Source organism: Pagrus major, chromosome 7 (genome assembly GCF_040436345.1).
Source record: "Pagrus major chromosome 7, Pma_NU_1.0".
NCBI lineage: Eukaryota > Metazoa > Chordata > Actinopteri > Spariformes > Sparidae > Pagrus > Pagrus major.
In genome coordinates, this window is record NC_133221.1 from 7,681,969 (window position 1) to 7,701,267 (window position 19,299).

General features: G+C 41.0%; 2 protein-coding genes across 2 annotated transcripts; one reads left to right on the forward strand and one right to left on the reverse strand.

Annotated features, from left to right (window-relative positions):
• The first annotated feature begins 1,808 nt into the window (after positions 1 to 1,808).
• cables2a (Cdk5 and Abl enzyme substrate 2a) lies at positions 1,809 to 11,913 on the forward strand. The gene is made up of 9 exons (XM_073470430.1): positions 1,809 to 2,363; positions 2,811 to 2,903; positions 5,039 to 5,116; positions 5,282 to 5,381; positions 6,045 to 6,213; positions 6,320 to 6,420; positions 7,675 to 7,781; positions 7,943 to 8,147; positions 9,161 to 11,913. The coding sequence occupies exons 1-9, from the start codon at positions 1,819 to 1,821 to the stop codon at positions 9,299 to 9,301; spliced, it is 1,539 nt and encodes a 512-aa protein (XP_073326531.1). The 5' UTR covers positions 1,809 to 1,818; the 3' UTR covers positions 9,302 to 11,913.
• Positions 11,914 to 12,034: 121 nt separating this feature from the next.
• On the reverse strand, positions 12,035 to 19,299 carry LOC141000098 (proteasomal ubiquitin receptor ADRM1-like). Its single transcript, XM_073470731.1, has 10 exons — positions 19,229 to 19,299; positions 18,400 to 18,627; positions 18,202 to 18,318; positions 17,588 to 17,711; positions 17,396 to 17,482; positions 17,201 to 17,291; positions 15,772 to 16,013; positions 13,695 to 13,852; positions 13,149 to 13,251; positions 12,035 to 12,389 (listed from the first exon to the last, which is right to left on the reverse strand). The coding sequence occupies exons 2-10, from the start codon at positions 18,607 to 18,609 to the stop codon at positions 12,286 to 12,288; spliced, it is 1,236 nt and encodes a 411-aa protein (XP_073326832.1). The 5' UTR covers positions 18,610 to 18,627; positions 19,229 to 19,299; the 3' UTR covers positions 12,035 to 12,285.

The following is a 19,299-nucleotide window of genomic DNA, read 5'->3' on the forward strand; positions in this document are numbered from 1 at the left end:
ACACACGCCCGAGCCAGCACCACTGGACATGTCTCCAGTCGGCTCTGTCCTGTTTTCAGCTTCCAGTTTGCTTCAATTCTAACATGAATATAGGCATACTGTATACTATGCAAATGTGTGACATGGTGATGTAGTGTGATGTCACAAAGTCACAGAATTAAATGTGGGCACTTCAGGAGCAGTGTTTTCTGCGGGAGAGAGGAGCATTCATTGGCGCAGACTTTGGGCTTTTTAACTTTCAAGTCCTTTTACATGCACAAGAACACTCAGAAGTAAAGGAAATAACAGAAAAAAGCACAATATGTTTAGTATATAATATGTTGTAGTGTTACCAAATAAAAGGCATAAACACCGGCTACCACCCAAAAACATGTTTTCTTTAACTGTTTTCTAAAGCAAAAGTAAATTACGTCTTAACAATTAATAAAGCCAATAGTTACTGCTCACAATTTTCATCTATAAAGAAAATAAAAAATAAACAAGCTGTTCTCAGAGGAAAATACGGTCCGCAGAACACTGTTCGAAGCTGGAAAGGTGGCAGGGTCCGCCACATATAAACAAAGTAAAAGTGTGAAATTGTGTTGTCCTATAAGGTCAGTTTGTTTATTCAGTTTATTCAGTCATGAAAACAAAGAGAGTTCGCTATTTTGTTTTATTTCATATATATATATACAAATGAATTAGTTCATGTTGATATAAATTAATCAGTTCATGTAGATATAAATTAATCAGTTCACGTAGATATAAATTAATAATTTCATATATATATATACAAATGAATTAGTTCATGTTGATATAAATTAATCAGTTCATGTAGATATGAATTAATCAGTTCATGTAGATATAAATTAATCAGTTCATGTAGATGTAAATGAATCAGTTCATGTAGATATAAATTAATCAGTTCACGTAGATATAAATTAATAATTTCATATATATATACAAATGAATCAGTTCATGTTGATATAAATTAATCAGTTCATATAGATATAAATGAATCAGTTAATATAGATATGAATGAATTAGTTCATGTAGATATAAATGAATCAGTTCATGTAGATATAAATGAATCAGTTCATATAGATATAAATGAATCAGTTCATGTAGATATAAATGAATCAGTTCATGTAGATATAAATGAATCCGTTCATGTAGATATAAATTAATCAGTTCACGTAGATATAAATTAATAATTTCATATATATATATACAAATGAATTAGTTCATGTTGATATAAATTAATCAGTTCATGTAGATATGAATTAATCAGTTCATGTAGATATAAATTAATCAGTTCATGTAGATATAAATTAATCAGTTCACGTAGATATAAATTAATAATTTCATATATATATACAAATGAATTAGTTCATGTTGATATAAATTAATCAGTTCATGTAGATGTAAATTAATCAGTTCATGTAGATATAAATGAAGTAGTTCATGTAGATATGAATTAATCAGTTCATGTAGATATAAATGAAGTAGTTCATGTAGATATGAATGAATTAGTTCATGTAGATATAAATTAATCAGTTCATGTAGATGTAAATGAATCATCCAGTCAACTGAACAGGTGAATTTGATGACTACTTTCTTTGTCTCCATTGCACCGCCCACTATCACACTACGGCCAATCAACTACGAGCAACAGGCATATTTTTTCTTAATATGTCTTTTATCCAATCACCTACGAGCATTTACACGGTTTCGTTCGCATTATCGCCCGACAGCCTATCAGCGCACGGAGGGGCGGGACTAACGCACTGGTACCAGTCGCTCGTTGCCTGAGTGTGAACGGCCACATTTCAAACTAGAATGGCGACCGCCGTCTGCGGTCTGCAGTCCACCGGCCGGAGCAGCAAACCAGCCAAAACACACCGGGAGTACCGGAGGAAAGCGAAGGATTCAAGAAGGAGACAGGCGGCTCTTTTATTCCTAAATAATATCTCCCTCGACGGACGGCCTCAGGGTCAGCTTATCGATGGAAACGCCGGCCAAAAAGCCGACGAGGAGCCCCGACTCAGCGACAGAGACGGCGGCTCAACGGTCGTGCCCCCGCCGGCGGAGAGCCACGGACCGGCCGCACAGGTGACGGAGCCCGCGGCGGCCGGTAGCGGCTCCAGTGCCTCCAGTTTTCCGGGGGTCTTCAGTCCTGCCCGACCTTCTTTGGTAATGTCACCGGGACTTGCTGTGGGGGCCAACGAGGTATTTTTGGAGGGTGGTGGCGCGGCCGAGACGCTAACCCCGGACACCCCCATGTCTCCGCTGCCCACCGGACACCAGCCCTGCTCCCGTGTCAGGTCAACGCCCGCCGCACTGAGCCCGGTCCCCGCCAGCAACTCTCTGGATTCAAGACAGAGGTGAGCATGTTAGTGGTCGGTGTCTTACCACGGGCCTTTAAATGGGCTGCTGACTTCCGCATTACATGAAAACAGCAGGTATGATGAGAAGAGTTGACTTTCGTTTTCATGTAAGCTAGCGGTCTTAATACTGGGATGCCTCCTTTTAACCCAAATAGTATGAGAGTATAGCTTCAGTTTCACCACTGGTTTACAGTAGGGTTGTTATGACTCTGATTACTTATGTTAAACACTGTTGCCTGTATTATTGGTGTCTTAAACCACAGTCACCTGTCAGCTTTAACTGTCATCAGCTGCTGGATTTGTGATGTGAGGTGTTGTTTGAAGAAAATACCCAATAAACCCTCTACTCTGGGTTTACCACCAAATCTCAGATGTAAAGACATTTATATCACTGCGAGCCATATATACCAACATTAATGACGTGGTCTTGATCTTCTTCTTCAGGTTGAGGAATGTCTCTGGTTCTCCTGGACCCAAGGTGCCAAAGAAAGTCCACTTCATCAAGAGTATGAGGCAGTATGATACCAGGGGATGTAGGTGAGTGTCCAAAAGACATATTTATACACTAACATCCTATGTGCTGTAGATTAACTCACGAGGCATTCCTCTACAGTGAGTTTCCTGTCAAAGAAATGTAAGAAACAAAGGCTGTTTTGTGCAGCACTCTGAAGTAGGCCTTTAACCCACAACAGTGTTATACTTCCCCCGCTAGTATTGTAATAAGCAGCTTAACTCTGGCACAGAGACTTAGTTTGGACTGCAGAGGAATAACAGCAGCACAGCTGCTGAGTGGTGAGTGTTACAGTGAATTTAATCACCCTTGGAAGCTTAGCAAAAGCCAAAAGAGGTGCAGTGTGGAAATGTAACACCCTATTGCACCAACCATCAGTCAACTTTGAAGAAAGATACGACTGAAGTCAGAACACAAGTGTGATAATGTCTGGCTTTATTTTCTGTCTGTAAAAACATGTCATTTAGGGTTTTTCCCACCAGCCAAGACTGTGTTTTTGTTTCCCATTTTTACATTTCACTTTACCAACATTTCATGCCCCCATACATAGTGATGTATCATTTTCTGCTGGTGTGTGCAAAGCAGTGACGTAGCAATCCTTGTTCCCCCACAGGACTGACTGCCTCGTTCAGTTTTCTCTTCGTTACTGGGATAAAGTAAAGCTATCTAAGTTACATAACTAAGCTAATTAGCAGTAGATTTCTGTTGCCATATTGTCCCCCGTTAGAGATATGATATCTCTCCGGGACACCCTAAACTGCTGACTGTTTGTTGTTTGTGTTTCATGAGGAGCTGAAGGTGTGTGCGCAGTTTTGTTAGTTGCCAAAAGCACTGTTGTGTTCTGTGGTTGTGGCACCGTTAAAGTAGACTGTGAGTCATTTTGTCAGAACAATAGAGTCCCAGTGAATGTGTACTGCGTTTATTGGTTGCTAGCCCCTTGTTTAGCCAGTCCTTAGCTACGTAGCCCCAGTTTGTGCCTCTCATCCACACTGCCCCTGGGTAACATGAGATAAGCACCTGATCTGTCTTAAACAACAACAACAAAATCTGGGGGCTGCAACTAACAGTTGTTTTCATTATCGGTTAATCGGCTGATTATTTTATTGTTAATGGATTCATTATTTAATCTATAAATTGTCTTGCAATGTGAAGAATGCTCATCACAATCCCCCAGAGCCCAAAGTGACGTCTTCACATGGCTTCTTTTGTCCAAACAACTATCCAAAACCCAAAGACTCTTCTTTTACTGTCATACATTTGTATTTACGACAGTGGTGGTGCATGCCAAATCGAACAAAATGCCAATTTCTACATAATGTTGCTTTAAGAATCTGGAAACAGGGAATGTTTGACATTTTTGCTTGATAAAGACAAAGTTGGAGGTTAATCTAACTTCTTTCTTACTGACTAATAGCTGCAGCTTTAAAAAATACATCAGCCCCAAACCATATAACCCCAGACAGAGGGTTGTTTAAAACACTTACCGCTGACTCTTCTAACCACCTGGATGAAAACTGTTGATCCACAGAAAATAAATCATCAACTATTTGAATATCAACTCTAAAATACCAGCATTTGATGATTCCAGTTTCTCCAATGTTAGAATCAGTCGGGATGCATGACATGGTTTTTTGATCCAGTTGATACCAATAACAAGCTATTTTCTCAATAACAGATTAATTGTTTGGCCTTGTTTTTTCAGAAAATACTTTAAATGTTCGTTATAGAGTCCGATGTGACGCCTTCAGTCGTGTTTTTTCTGACCAACAGTCTAGAACCAAAAGATATTCGGTTAAAAAACATTTGGATCCAGAACAGAAGCTGTAGTCAGAATTTTTGGCATTTCTGCTTAAAAGATTATTTATTGATTATTTACAATAATTGCCAATTAATTATCTGTATGTCTGTGGTGATGCATGAGAGGAGAAAGTGAGGCTCGTCCTGCTCACCTCTCAGCTTTCCCTCCTCCTGCTTGGAGCTTTAGATTGTTGTTGATAGCTGTTTGGCTTCAGTGATGCAGATCTACATAGAAGTGCCTCTGTGACTGATTTTGCTCCAGCAGCGCTGATGAATGCAGTGTGTACAGTAGCTGTTGTGTAGTTGTTGCTTGTAGACTGACATACCATCTGTTTTGTCTGCCTGTACTTGCTGTGTCCTGCAGGATCGTGCTGATTTGTGCCAAGCGGTCGCTATATGCTGCTTTCTCAGTGCTGCCCTATGGAGAGAGTGCTCACCTCAGGTACAAAGAAAGCACTAATCCCAAGCAGAAAGCACCCACCATCATCCCTCGCTTTTACTTTTTCATCATCCCTCAGTCTGAACCATCATCATCATTCTCAGAAAGGGCAGTGTGTGTCTGTGTGCATGTGGTGAAAGTTGCCTAAATTTAAATTTTTCTGAACAGTGATCTTAAGCAGGAGGCTCAGAGACAAAGGCTGTCTTCTGTGGTGGTTGCTGACCTGCTTCCTTCCTTGGAGGGTGTGGAGCTGGGAGCTTGTGGCAAGGTAAATGTCTGTCAGTTATAAGCCTTGTTTTTTTTTACCAAGCAGGCCAGTTCAGTTGGTCACACCTTTTTTTTTATCATCACCTTTCTGTTAAGGTACCTTGCACACTGATTCGATACTAAAAGGTGGAGTTAAAACACTGCAGACCACTGACTGAAACAACCAGTCTCATTGTCTGCGTTCTGATGTAGGATTTCTAAAACTCCTGATCAGTAGTCTTGTCTTTTGCTTGTTTTCCTTGCTGTAATAAACAAACACACCTGTCTGTAACAAGAGAGACGGTTACAGAGGATTAAAATGGTAACCAGTTTGTATATGTTTTCATTTGGGCAGTAATGTACAGTACAGGTCACAGTGTGTCAGTTAATAAATGCACCAGCTTCTCAAGAGTTAACACCAGTCTCCCCTGTTGTTTCCCAACTGAAAGGGTTGCCCCCAATGGCCCTGTTAACGACCCTGTCTACACAAAAGGAGTACTGTCCGCAGTGGAAACGTAAAAACAGAGCTCACATTTAGGATCAGTTACCATGGGTTACGTGGGGTTTCCAAGGGTACTATACCGAAAGTACTCTAGTGGAAATGCAGCTTTATAGTACTTTGATGAGAAACAGAAATACTACCATTACTCAGATAAATCTGATTTATCTAATTTTTCCTCCTCAGACGGTGTCATACGCTCAGTTCCTTTACCCGACCAACGCCTTGGTGAGACAGAAGAGCGGCGGCGCTCTGGAAAACCTCACAGCTCAGACCCCTCAGTCGCGTTTCCGTGGCAGCGGGCAGAGGAACTTCACTCCGGCTCGTCTGAACAACACTGTGGCACCTGAACCATGTACGAGTCCTGTTTAGACGAACAGACACAGCAGACACAAACCTGCTCCTCCACTGTTTCACTGACCTCAGGTTGTATTACACACCCTGTGTTTTGTGTTTTTCAGGTGTGGAGGAGGTGACGACGGAGTACGATCCTAATCTGCTCAGTGACCCTCAGTGGCCCTGTGGGAGACACAAGAGGGTTCTGATATTTGCATCATACGTGGTGAGTTTGTTCATTTCATTCAGTGTGTTTACATGCAGTTAAATTTGAATACATTAATCAACAATATTAAAATCTTTCTCCTGTAAGTTGATCTCTTAATACATATGTAAACAAGAAACCTCTTTTCTGAAACTGGGGTTGAGGATTGTAGTAACTTGGTTTCTCGTGATAGATTTTTCTTGGTGAATAGAGATTTCTTTGCCTTGTGTTCAGATAACTAGGTTTGTACAAAGTCTGGAAAGTTTGGAAAATGCTTATTTTTATTTGTAACATTTTCATGGTTAGGGATAAGCTTGAATTTGAATGTACTTGTACTTGATTTTTGAAATACTTTTGCGTTTCACCAACGCAATCAATCATGTAAGCCAAAAGTCTTTTGTTATTTGGGATAAAGCAGTCCTGACATCATATTTGTTTGATGTCTACTGGCATACACATTAACAAGAATTAAAAAATCATGATGAAAACATAAAATCACAGTAAATATCCAGAGCAGACTGAGGTCACCTAGCTCTGTGTAAAGTTACAAAAAAATCCTACGAGCAGCACCTCTAAGCTGTTGCAGGAACAGTAGCTGGAAGTTCATGGACACATAATGGGGAAATTAATTCATGTAGGTTTTAGCTAAAAAATCTTATCATTAGTAAATCCATCTATCCTTTTTCCTGCTGCTTATCTGGGTCACTGGGGAGAACTAAAACATGTGATATATAACAAATGACTCCAGTCATCCTGACTGTTTTCATCATACTAACCAGGCAGAAACCCTGGAAGTCTGTTTCCACCATTTAACATTTGACTGTTAAATTCTGAACCTTTCATGCTGAGAGGGAAATCTGTGATCTGGCTCTCTGCCCACTCACTGCTCTGACAAACACACTGAAGATGCTTCGTTTTCTGTCGCTACTACATTTAAAGTAAGATTGCTATGTTTGTCTGTAAGGTGCATATAAACACACTGATTATCACGTCAACTGTCGTTACTTGTTTATGAAACCAGAGGCAGTTTAATTTGACTTGAAAACCTGCAGTCCTGTCAGAGAATAAAATTCATCCATTGTGTCCCGTCCATATGATTTTATTGTTGCTGAGTAGATCATGTCACAAGACTGTCACCCTCAGCATAATTGTGTGTGAATCGATCCTTAACAAGATGGTCTATAACCAAAACTGTGAAGTTTTATTGTAGCTTTGATTCATGCTGACATGAGGCACTTCTGTTCTGACGCGCTGGTTTGTTTTTCATCTCTGCAGACGACTGTTATTGAGTACGTCAAACCGTCCGACCTGAAAAAGGACATGAACGAGACTTTCAAGGAGAAGTTTCCTCACATAAAGCTGACTCTCAGCAAGATAAGAAGGTACTGATGTATTACATTGTCCCTTTGATATTTAGGTTCTCCTTTAAAAGCCTTTTGAAGGTTGTTGTGTCCTGTCTCGTTTCCTTGCGGTTTTAACCTGAAGTCACGCAGCACACCCTTTCTCAGAAAACTGATCAGTTACTGTCGTTCCTCTCCACCAGCCTGAAGAGGGACATGCGTGCTGTGAGCGAGGAGTTTGGACTGCAGCCGGTCACCACAGCGATGGCATTTGTTTACTTTGAGAAGCTGGTGCTGCAGGGTCGGCTCAACAAGCAGAACAGGAAGCTGGTGGCGGCGGCATGCGTGCTACTGGCTGCAAAGATCAGCAGTGATCTGAGGAAGCCTGAAGTCAAACAGCTCATTGATGTGAGTAAAGTTTCCACAGAAACAGACCTCGGTGTACAAACACAAAACAACACTGGTAATCTCAAGCTAATAAGGGCGTGGAATAACCTGTGAACACAGGCAGTAGCTACCTCAATATTATTTTGCGAACATTATTCCTTCGCTGCCCATTATTAGGACTTAAAACGGGAAGAAAACTCTTCACTATGCAATGCAAGAAAATGCTCCATAGATAAAAACTGAATTATTAAAACTGGTTAATGTTGCTCACTTACTGGCCAAGACCTGCAGCTTATCTAAGTCAGCTGCTGAAAATTTAACTACACACTTTAAACATTGATCATATACATTACATATACTGTATATATGAAGAGCAGAATGTGACAGAATACTGCTCTGGTATCCGTCCACGTAGTTGGACCTTATTTTGATACAGTAACAACACAAGTCGCCTGAACAACAACCCACACTAGCTCTCCTGCCAATGTCGCCCTCTTGTCTAAGGCTAATTCCACACTAATACTAATTAAACCTCTCTGTCCATGACTTACATTAATCCTCTTCTTGTCGTGCACCTTCGCTTGTTGAATGAGTTCCCCAACAAACATTCACCAGAGAAAAGTTCACTGATAGCATCAGTTTCTCGAGCTAGATAGCTAATCAGCTGCAGTAGATAAAACAGCATGTAAACATACTGGAAAATGTCACTTTGGTTTGGTTATACGCTGGTGTGCTCCTTACACTTACACCACTAACAATGTGCTGCCCAATGACATGTAAAAAATCAAACCATAAATGGCATCAAAAACAGATTTCATTTAAAATTTTGATCTTCACGATTACTACTGACAAAACCAAGATTCTGTTGGATGGATGGAAATCAAACGGTAGCAAAGAAACATAATGACACAGAACTCTCTTCAGTATTTCCGTGTTTATGATCTTCTGCATCTCTTTAACATATTTAGACTCACTTCATCACAACATGTAATCCTTTAAACCCTTCCTCTGTTTTTCTCTCTGGGGACGAGCAGAAGCTGGAGGAGCGTTTCCGTATAAACAGACGAGAGCTGATTCCTCTGGAGTTCCCGGTGCTGGTTGCCTTGGAGATGGGACTTTACCTCCCCGAGAGCAAGGTCATGCCGCACTACCGCAGGCTGGTGCAGCAGGGTTAGACTGAGACGGTGATGTCTGACACTCCGGTGGTTTCATTAAGAACATCAGCAAGTGTGTGTCTTTGTGTGTGTGTGTGTGTGTGTGTGTGTGTGTGTGTGTGTGTGTGTGTGTGTGTGTGTGTGTGTGTGTGTGTGTGTGTGTGTGTGTGTGTGTGTGTGTGTGTGTGTGTGAGGGGAAATTAATTAGGACTTTAAATCAGAACTGACCATCTGTGTGTGTGTGTGTGTGTGTGTGTGTGTGTGTGTGTGTGTGTGTGTGTGTGTGTGTGTGTGTGAGTGACCGACCAGTTTATAAGCTGTGGTGTTTGAAACAAATAACTCTGGTACTATTTATTTCTCTGTCAGTTGTGACTCGGGTCGCTCACTGTATATGAAGAATAACTAGTTTACACTTGTTAGCATGTGTGTCTCTTGAATGTCTTTTTAAGCGTTTGTAACGTTTGTGACGTTTTGATGTCGATCCCGTCATGAGCTCTATGTTAGAGATGTTCAATGAGCACGTTAATTGTGCTTTTATTTTGGTTTCACGTGACACATTTTTTTGGTACGTCCTAGTATTCTTCACTCCTATTTAAATGAAATGTACGCTGTGTTGTTTGTGTTTGTGGAAGACTCTTCTGCACCTTTTTTAATCACTATACACAGCCTGTATAGTATTTATTATAAACTACAGAGAACCATACTGTTTATTAGGGGTGGGCGATTTGACCATTAATAGATGGTGATCAATCTTGAAGAGGTTGTGGTATTAAAGGTCCTCTTACTTGTTTCCAAACTTCACATAACTTCATTGACTTGCAGATCCGTGCTTCTGTATATGAACAAACCGAGAGAGGGCCGCAAGAATGATCCTATAACTCGGAAACAAGTTAGCATATTTGCACTTTCAGTTCTCAAAGTCAGTGGGTTTGACAAGGTTTTTGTTAGATGCCTGAATAAGGTCTGTGTTTAACACAAGCTTTCAAGATTTTCACGTTTTTGTTCTACGACATAACATATCCCACTTGTGGTTGCTAACAAGTGCCTAAATGAGACTACAGAAGTTGCCGGGGGACATTAAATGTCATCAATCTGAACACGGAGAGTCATGGTGCGTACCATTTGAACCGGGAGTTGTAATTTCTGAGTTGCCAGTCAGCAAATTTAACTGAAACTCCCCCTGAAGTCAAAATCCAAGATGGCTGCTCCAGTAATATACTGTTTATTAGCGCTGCTCTTATAAACAATGTAACATGAGTTATAGCTAGCAGCGTTGTAGAGGAGGAGCTGGTGCCAAATGCAATATTGTGTTTTAATGGTGTGAATGGAGAAAGCCTGGCTCTAGTCCACAGAGCATTTTCAAAATTAAGAAAAAAAGATCCCAATTTAGATTGTGATTGCGATAAAATAGATTGTGATATTATTATTTTGGTCCAGATCGCCCACCACTACTGTTGATTTTTGTAAATGCCTTTTAAACCCACTGTGACATTGAATCGTTTTTAGCCATTAGACTGAAACATGACACTGTAGATTGTGGGTGACAAACATGATTTTAGTTTAAGTCTGTCATTAGAGGAGGAAGTGGCCTTTAATTTATGTTGATATTTGTATTGTATGTCCTACAATAATCCAGCCACATTCATGTATTTATTTTGTTCCTTTAATATAAAGAAAATATGAGTTCACACTTGTGGCAGCTCTGTGCTCACATTAATATACAGTATAACCCTTTTTATGCTGTGAGGAAACAGGATTGTGTGGGGTGTATTATTTATAGTAAGTGTGTGTTTTTTTTGTTACATGTTGTTTCCCAGGGATCTGTTTTTGTAAAATGCACTGGAATTTATTCCTCAATAATCTGGCTTGTCGTCGTCGTATTTTTCATTTCTCAGGAATTTTACTTTCTCATGTCTGTGAATGGCTCTGAAACTCTAACCCAAAGAAAAGTTTTCTCTATCATCACTGAAATCACCTGTGCTCCATTCTAAGTCAGTGGAAGGTAACTGATTGTAGCGCTTTGACCGAAATCAAGAAATCCAACCAGTGGGACTCTTTAAAGGTTAAGTTCACCCAAAAATGAAAATCCAGAAAGGTTTTGTGGACTACAAAACTTCACCTGACTTTCCATCACCATGAGGGTGAGTAGATAACGACAGAATTTTTATTTTTGGGTGAACTTATCCTTTAACTCTGTTAACAGATATAAAAGTTGCTCCTACAAGTGCCAGACAGTATAAATATGTCTGCAGTACTAACAGTGTCGTGACTCTTACAATTTGGATGCCATTAGGCATGATTTTTAAAAAAAAAAGTGCCTGAAACTACAGTGGCAGTGAAATGGTTAACCATCTTATCATAAGTGATATTTAGCGTTGACATTTCTGAAGTCTTGCTGCTGTAGAGATATTTAAATGTTGAGGTTGTTCTTGTCTGGGGAAGATAATCATGATGGTGATTCAGTTTCTTGTCGGTGTCTGCAGTGGTGAAAAATATATCACAATAAACGTCCAAATGATCTTTGTAACTGCAGAAAATGTTGTACTTGTATGGTTGTTGTCAAATGGGTGAATATTCATTGTTTTCATACTGTGAAATGAATGTTTTCGAAATATATTTTCACTGAAAAGTCACTGGAGTCTGTTCATTTTTTTTTAAGTTAACTCAATAATTTATAGTGTGTGTGAATTTAATCTCTTCAGAGCAGATCGGGTACTAATTGAAGTGGCTGTGAATGAAAAAACACCAGACGAGTTAGTTTCTCATCATTTTACTGTTCCCTTGTGTTTGGACAGACCGACTAGTGGCTGACATGCAGGTAGAGTATGTTCATTCAGTTAAATCAGTAGGAATTAATTCAACACAGAACACAGCATTATCAGCAAAGGGAGAGTCTTAGTGACAGCTTCTACTATATTAACCGTAATCTTCATCCTTAATGTGTAATAGTTACAAAACAGAAGAAGCAGCTAAATAAATAAGTTAAATAATTATGTGAAGAGTTCTTAGTCCAGACTCATGTCTTCATCGTCGTCTTTCTTGTCTTTGGAGTCTCCCTCCTGGTCAGACTTCGTCTCTGTTTCCATGGCTTTGGCGAAAGCTTCCACATCTGCAGTGATAGAAATGTCAGGGAAATAGTTTCATTATCAATTACTCTGTAGCGCAGGATGATCGTGCATGATTCAGGTCCACTGTTAAATTATTTATGCTCTGATGAAGGTCAAATAGACCGCAAGCTCAAAATAAATTAAAACACTGCATAGATCTAAGGCCCTGTCCACACCAGCACAGGTATTTCTTAAAACAAAGCTTTTTCTACGCGTTTTGGCCTTCCTGCGCTTTATTTCACTGGAAACTATACTTTTAGAAAACTGCCAGGGTGAAGATTATCAGAAATTTTCTTTTGTATTTGACATCGGGACACAAACGCAAGGACAAAGTGCGTGCATGACATGATCTGTAGGAAACGAAAAATACAATCAACATTATTGCCTAAAAATGTAAAGATTTTTAACTCGAAGCACTAGGAGCAGCCGCACAAAAAAGGCGGAGCGCTCAGAAAAAAGACTGCCACTGATGCTCGCTACTCAGTGGGAACAATTGAAAAAAGATGCTGGTGCTCAGAAAAAAACGCAATGTGGACACAGGCCTTTGTACACCAAAACATGTAAATACAGGTAGAAAAATAATAATAGTAATAGTTGTACTCATGTTCAGCACTTGAGTAAATGCACTTCGTTAGATTCCAGACTCTGATAAAAATTCCAGTGTTCTCATTGAATTACATCCTCCTGCGTGAACATTAAAATTTCAGTGTTGTGGTGATGAAACAAACATTGTCTCTGCTCGATGTGGGTAAAACACTGACCTCCTTTGTTCGCGGCGTCGACGGCCTCTGCAGGCAAACCAAACTGGTTCATTAGAGGCCCTAACTGCCCGGACGCCAGAGCGCTGCTGAACATGCTCATAGCCTGCAGAGAGACAACAAATGCCGAGATGAAGAACAACATGAGAATTACCAACAAAAAAGAGCCTCTTAATGACCACAGTGTCAAGTAGTGTCTCATTTCACATGCTACTTCTGTGCCCAAGGACAGACAAATGTTGAATGTCAAACTCAGTCCCAAGCTGGAAACAAGAGCCGAGAGTGGTTTGTGTGTTTATCAGATGTACCGCCTGAAACTGCTTACACAGGCAGCGAATAAGAAGCTAATCTGATGGAACTGTTGAAGCGTTGAGTTTAAATCTCAAAAACCATCTTTCTAAATCTAAAAACAATTTAAAATAAATACTGGGATTGAATGTAAATGTAAGATTTCCCAGTGCAACAGAAGAAAACGCTACTTTTCCTGTTTTTAAATGACATTAAGTTACAAACTGGAAACCACAGAGGACGTCCTGCAGCAAACTCTACCTGCTGAAACTGAGGTGAGCTGAGCGTGTTCTGGAGCTCGTCGGAGCTCTGAGGCAGAGACTCTCCAGACGGCAGGTAGGGCATCAACCTCTGCTGCACCTCCGGGTTGGCCAGGATGGGAGCCATGATCTCAGGTGTCAGGACGCTGGCGAGGTCCACTGCAGGTAACAAACACCAACACTTAGTGTGAGAACATGTCCTCCACATTTTCAGACCTACAGTGGAAACTCACTACTTGTCAGTATGATCTGAATTAATATTCTGTGGGCAGGGTTTGGCATTTATCTTTTAAATGATTATGTTTGCAAGGGATTATGCCCTTTAGATGCTGAGCAGGAGTTTGAATGTTGTCTTCGTTGTTCTCTTTTAACTGACTGATTGTTGTTCTGTTGTGGTGTCCCATGTCCTCTTTTACCCACTTCTGTGAGTCAAACTTCCCTTCGAGAGACAATAAAAGTCAGGACAGCACTGAAACTGAACTGAACTGTCTGACACACTACGCACTGTTCTGCTTCTTAAAGGAGCCACGCTGCTTTTATAACCCCTATTGGAGGATGACGTACGACTCCCAGATTTTCTGTAGTCATACGTCATTATTCCATGTTCCAATTTTGTGACTTTGAGCACAAAATGAAGTTATTTGTCTAAAAGAGGACTCAGAAAATACCCAAATTTAGTGGAAGAGGCTTTAAACAATTAACTCATTTTGGGAATTCACAAACATAACATTCAGAGCTAACTGGAGACACAATCAGGCGCTGTTATGTTCATTAGTCTATAAATTGTGAAAAATGATTTTTTTTTTCATTCCCAGAGCCCAAGAAGGTTATTCAGCTGCTAAACGTTCCACTTTCTTCACCAGCTAGTCACTAACTGTGTCTTTATGCAGTTTGGTGTTGGGCAGGTAGTGAAAACCAAAAGTGACACAGGAGGGCGCAGTGAATCAAAACCGTCGTAGCAGTCCCATTGTTTGAGACTTGCTATCTTTCTTTGTTTTGGGCTGATTTTCCAAAATCCCTCTGGACTAATTGCAGGGGATTCAGATCACCTGTGCGCAGGGTGGGAGACAGGGTGGTTTTTTTGTTTATATTTTAATGTAAGTTGGGCTGGCCTGTAATCATTTTACTGCAAGTACCACCACACGGTAAAGAGGTAAAGTGAAGGGAGAAAATTCTCTGTAGGGTCATCACTCATAACCTTGAGGTCTAAAAAGATAGGAAGGATTTTCAAGGCAAAGCAGGGGTCTGCGGGTCTTTCCCCTGAAAAATGTGAGCTTCAGAGGCTTTGTTTCCTGCTTTCTGGTGACTTGAAAGACTGAAAGTAAATCTCTTCATGTATTTTCAGCCTTTCAATGGTGACCGACATGTTGCAACCCCCGTGACCGACAGGAAAATCAACTTAGCAAATTCATTAAAAAAAAAAAAAAAAAGCCCTTTTCCTTTCAAACTTTCCCAAAGAAACGGGAATTCTTCTCAGGCCGTCTGAAATTCACTTATTATATAGTATTTAGTTCTCTTCTGCATTTCTCTGTCCGTCCCTCACACATTGAGGAGTAATGAGGCGTGATAATATTTGTCATAAATCAGGAGAAAAACAGGAGAATTGTGACCCCAGATGGAAAACAGGAGAGGGCAATGAACAATGGGAGTCTCCCAGGATAATCGGGAGGGTTGGCAAGTATGGCATCACCACGAGCAACCCCTTCCACATACAAGTAGTTGTTTAAATGTGAACACGAGGTGACAAACGGTATCCATAAAGCAGAAAGAAGGAGAGTTGTGCCTGATGAACTGTAGCGCAGTTATATTGAATCAAAACAGCGACAGATTGCAGTGTTTGCAGGCGGTTCCTGCTTCTGCAACAAACTGAAATTGTTAAGTTGAAATTACACAGCGTTACAGAGTCTGCTACATTCACAATGCTAATTATTTGCTGCATAATTAGTTAAAATTGCACTAATTAGACCTAATTATGTAGTTACCCTCTGGTGGTTATTTAAGTTCTTGTCTATTCTCAGTTTTAAGGTGCGCAGTTTTCCGTTAGCCTGAAGCTACGTCCTCTACGGTCGCTCCCTCACCTCCCTGACCGCTGGCGGGCACGTTCATGGTGGCCAGGATGCTCTGCAGGTCTCTCAGCTGGATGGGCTGCGTGGGGTTCGCTGCCCCCGCCGCCAGAGAGGTCACAGCAGGGGTGGAGGGAGTGGTGGCCGTCGGAGAGGCTGCTGAGGTGGCGGAGGGAGTGATGGGAGTGGTGGGCACCTGGGAGGAGCCGAGCCGACTGGTGGTAGAGGTAGAGGTGGGGGTGACGGCCGTGGACGGACTGAGAGAAAGCAGAAGAAAAAAATTAAATTCAATCCAAGATCACCACATTATGGTGAACACACAACCCAAACCTGTGATATTCAGTGTTATTTTCGAGGTTCATACTGCAAATAAAGTACAACATATTCCAGTTGCCTTTTTAATTGATGATTAGATCAGCGATTCTCAAAGTAGAGTTCGGGGGACCCTCAGGGGTTCTTAAGGGGGTCCCCAGGAAACAGGGGAATCATTTATTTTCACCATAATTCCTAAAAACTTCTGATCTACCTGCCCCTCTCCTACTGTCTTGTAAAAATAGATGTGTGAAGTCCACACATAAGTAACGCAATGACACAGTGTATGAACATTGTGGTCATAGGTTTCAAACACTTTCATGATCTAAAAACAACATTTAAAAGCAAAATTCTTATCAGACGGGAGACCCTGGGACAACATTTTGTTAAATGGGGGTACATGGTCTAATTTGTATCAGTTTAGGGGTCCTCGATGTGAAAAAGTTTAAGAACCAGAAGATTAGATGAAAATTAATCAGCAACTATTTCTGTAATCATTTGCACTCCCTCAATTATAAGAATAAACTGCTCCTGTTTGTCTTTATGACAGTAAATATCTTTTGAGTTTTGGACTTTTGGTGGGACAAAAGAGGAAATATGAAGACACAATATTAGCCTTTAATTCATCAGTGAATCAAGATATTATCTGCAGTTCAATCGATAATGGAAGTAACTGTTCGTTGCAGACCCAGATGAGACTTTGTGAAGAAACTGTCTGCTGTTTCACCACAGATTTCTCCATTTTGATAAATAAAAGTTCTTAGCAAACATGGATCTTTTGCTCAGAATTGGTTTTTGTCAAACTGCTATTTTCAAAGTCAATAATGAAGCTTCAAACGTAGCTGTTGAACACTGGTATGAAATAGTCAGGGTCTATGAAGACGCCCTTGATCTTTGACTATAAGGTATAAAATGTTGTTTACTGTTTCAGTTTTCAGACAGACTCTGTTGTGCTCTTCCTCCTCCTGTCTGCCATCACTTCATATTTCTCAGCAACGTCTCGTTTGTTTGGCAATTTACCAGCAGGGATGAAAGAATTACGTCAAACAGCCAAATAGGCCAAAAACACAAGGTACAAAGCAACAGACAGAAAGTGTTTGAAGAGGTAGATGTTTCTTGGATATTAACACACCTTGTGGAGGAGTTACTGGCTGCAGGAACGCTGCTGCTGCTGCTGCCCAGGAGGTTGGCCAAGCCTGGACCAGCGAGAGCCCCGAGACCACCTGATATTCAGACAAAAAAACGATCGGCATTATTCTCATGAGAACATGGAACTGCGTTTAATAAGATTTAGATCTTTTGTCTGATTAACTAAGAAGATACCTACCAATCCCGCCCAGCCCAGTTGGTCCAATAAGCTGCATGAGCTGGTTGTGGCTCATGTTACCCAGAAGGCTCTGCAGACCGCCCTCCCCTTTACATGAGAACAGAACCAGTGAAATAAAATTTTGAGGTGTTTTCTGCAGCATATTTCAGGTTTTTGCACAGAAAATAAATCAGAGGATGTGAGATCTGTTACCTCCCAGAGCGGACAGATCGTGTCCTCCACTGCCGCCACTACCGAGAGCGCCGGGCATGGGCGGGTTGTTGAGGTACTCGTTCACCTTACGACAGTTATCCTCATCCTTGTCGGTCTTCGGCTCCTGAGATCAGAAAAAAACAAGAGAGTAAAAGGTTTCATCTAGCTGTTATTAACTCATTGCTAATGAGTTTCTGAAAAAAAAAAAAACTGTTCACACTAAGGCTGGGCAGATGGCCTTAAAATAATATCACAATATTTTTAGGGTATATTGCGATATACGATATGTAGAAATTTCTGAAAATTTCATAAACGCTAGGACTAAACGCTAATCAAATATGATATTTCTGATCAAATAGGCCCTACCTCAATATCAATATTGCAACAGTTTTGTGACGACTAGTAACTAAATATTTGAGATTTCTGATCAATAATCATCAGATGACTAAATGTGCATGGAAAGAATACAATTTTAGTCTACATGTAGCGGTGTCCTTACCTGCATAGTAAACGTTTGTCTCTTGTAAATGTAGTTTAATCATTATGTCATGAATCAAGTGAAAAGCTAAACTTCATGGATTTAGCCATGTGTGACAGAGTGTCCAGCTGCATACCTGCATCCAGAAGAAGAGCCTTTTGGAGCCAGCCTTGAACTTCAATACGAAAACTCGTCCGGTGGTGCACTGGTTCACCCGTTTGAACTCACAGTCATCAGGGAAGATGATCAGGTCCTAAGTGAGAACAATAAAAGGGTTAATACTGAAATTCAGACACAGGTCAAGCCAGCATCACATTCAAACTGTGTCACCTACATCATCCACGTTCCCGGTTGTCCGATCCTTCCAGCAGAAGTGGATGAGGGAGTCGTCGGTCTGCTGGATGTAGACCTGACCTTTGCGCTTGTCAGGGGTCACCGTGCTGCCCTTCATGGTCATCTTACCGGCCCGAAACTCCACCAGGTACTTGCTGGAGGAGCCGCGGGACCCAGACACCATGCTGGGGAACAAAGCTCCAGAGGCCATGATGAGATGGACAGACTGCTGCAGGGACAGAGAGGAGGAGGAAGGCCTCAGTCAGTTTATACACAGAGACACATGGGCTCTGACTGAAATACAGGCTGTGGGAGGAAAATGAGTCCGCACAGACATCACACTGATGGAGATATGGGCTTGTCTTTTTCCTGATGCGTCACTGAACGCTGCCAATGACCCTGTTATCCAGCTGTACCTTCAATAATGCATTTTCTTAATGTTGATGCTGATCCATTCTATACATGTTTCTAGCCCAACTAGCTTATTTATTCTATAGCTATAATGTTGTTATTACCTCACAGATATAAAAATGCTCTCCAAGACTGACTCCTGAATAAGAAATTGACCAGAGAGTACCACAAAGAGGCAGCTTTGAAACGGATAATAGCACTGGGACACAGCTCATCCCAGTGCTCCCATCATGAAGCAGCTACTGGAGCAGCCACAGTAGCCACAGATGACTCTGCATCCTGAAGCTAGCAGCGTGTTTCAGCTCAGCGCGCTCACGACTCAGCTACATTTTTACATTTCATACACGACGACACCAACACACCTGATATCTGTGTTAAGAATTAAGAAAATGTTTCTGAAATGAGATGTTTATACTTACATTTACTCAATGAGATAGCCTTCTGCCGGAGAGCAGTCAAACGCACTGAGGATGGTTGTGATTGGCAGGCT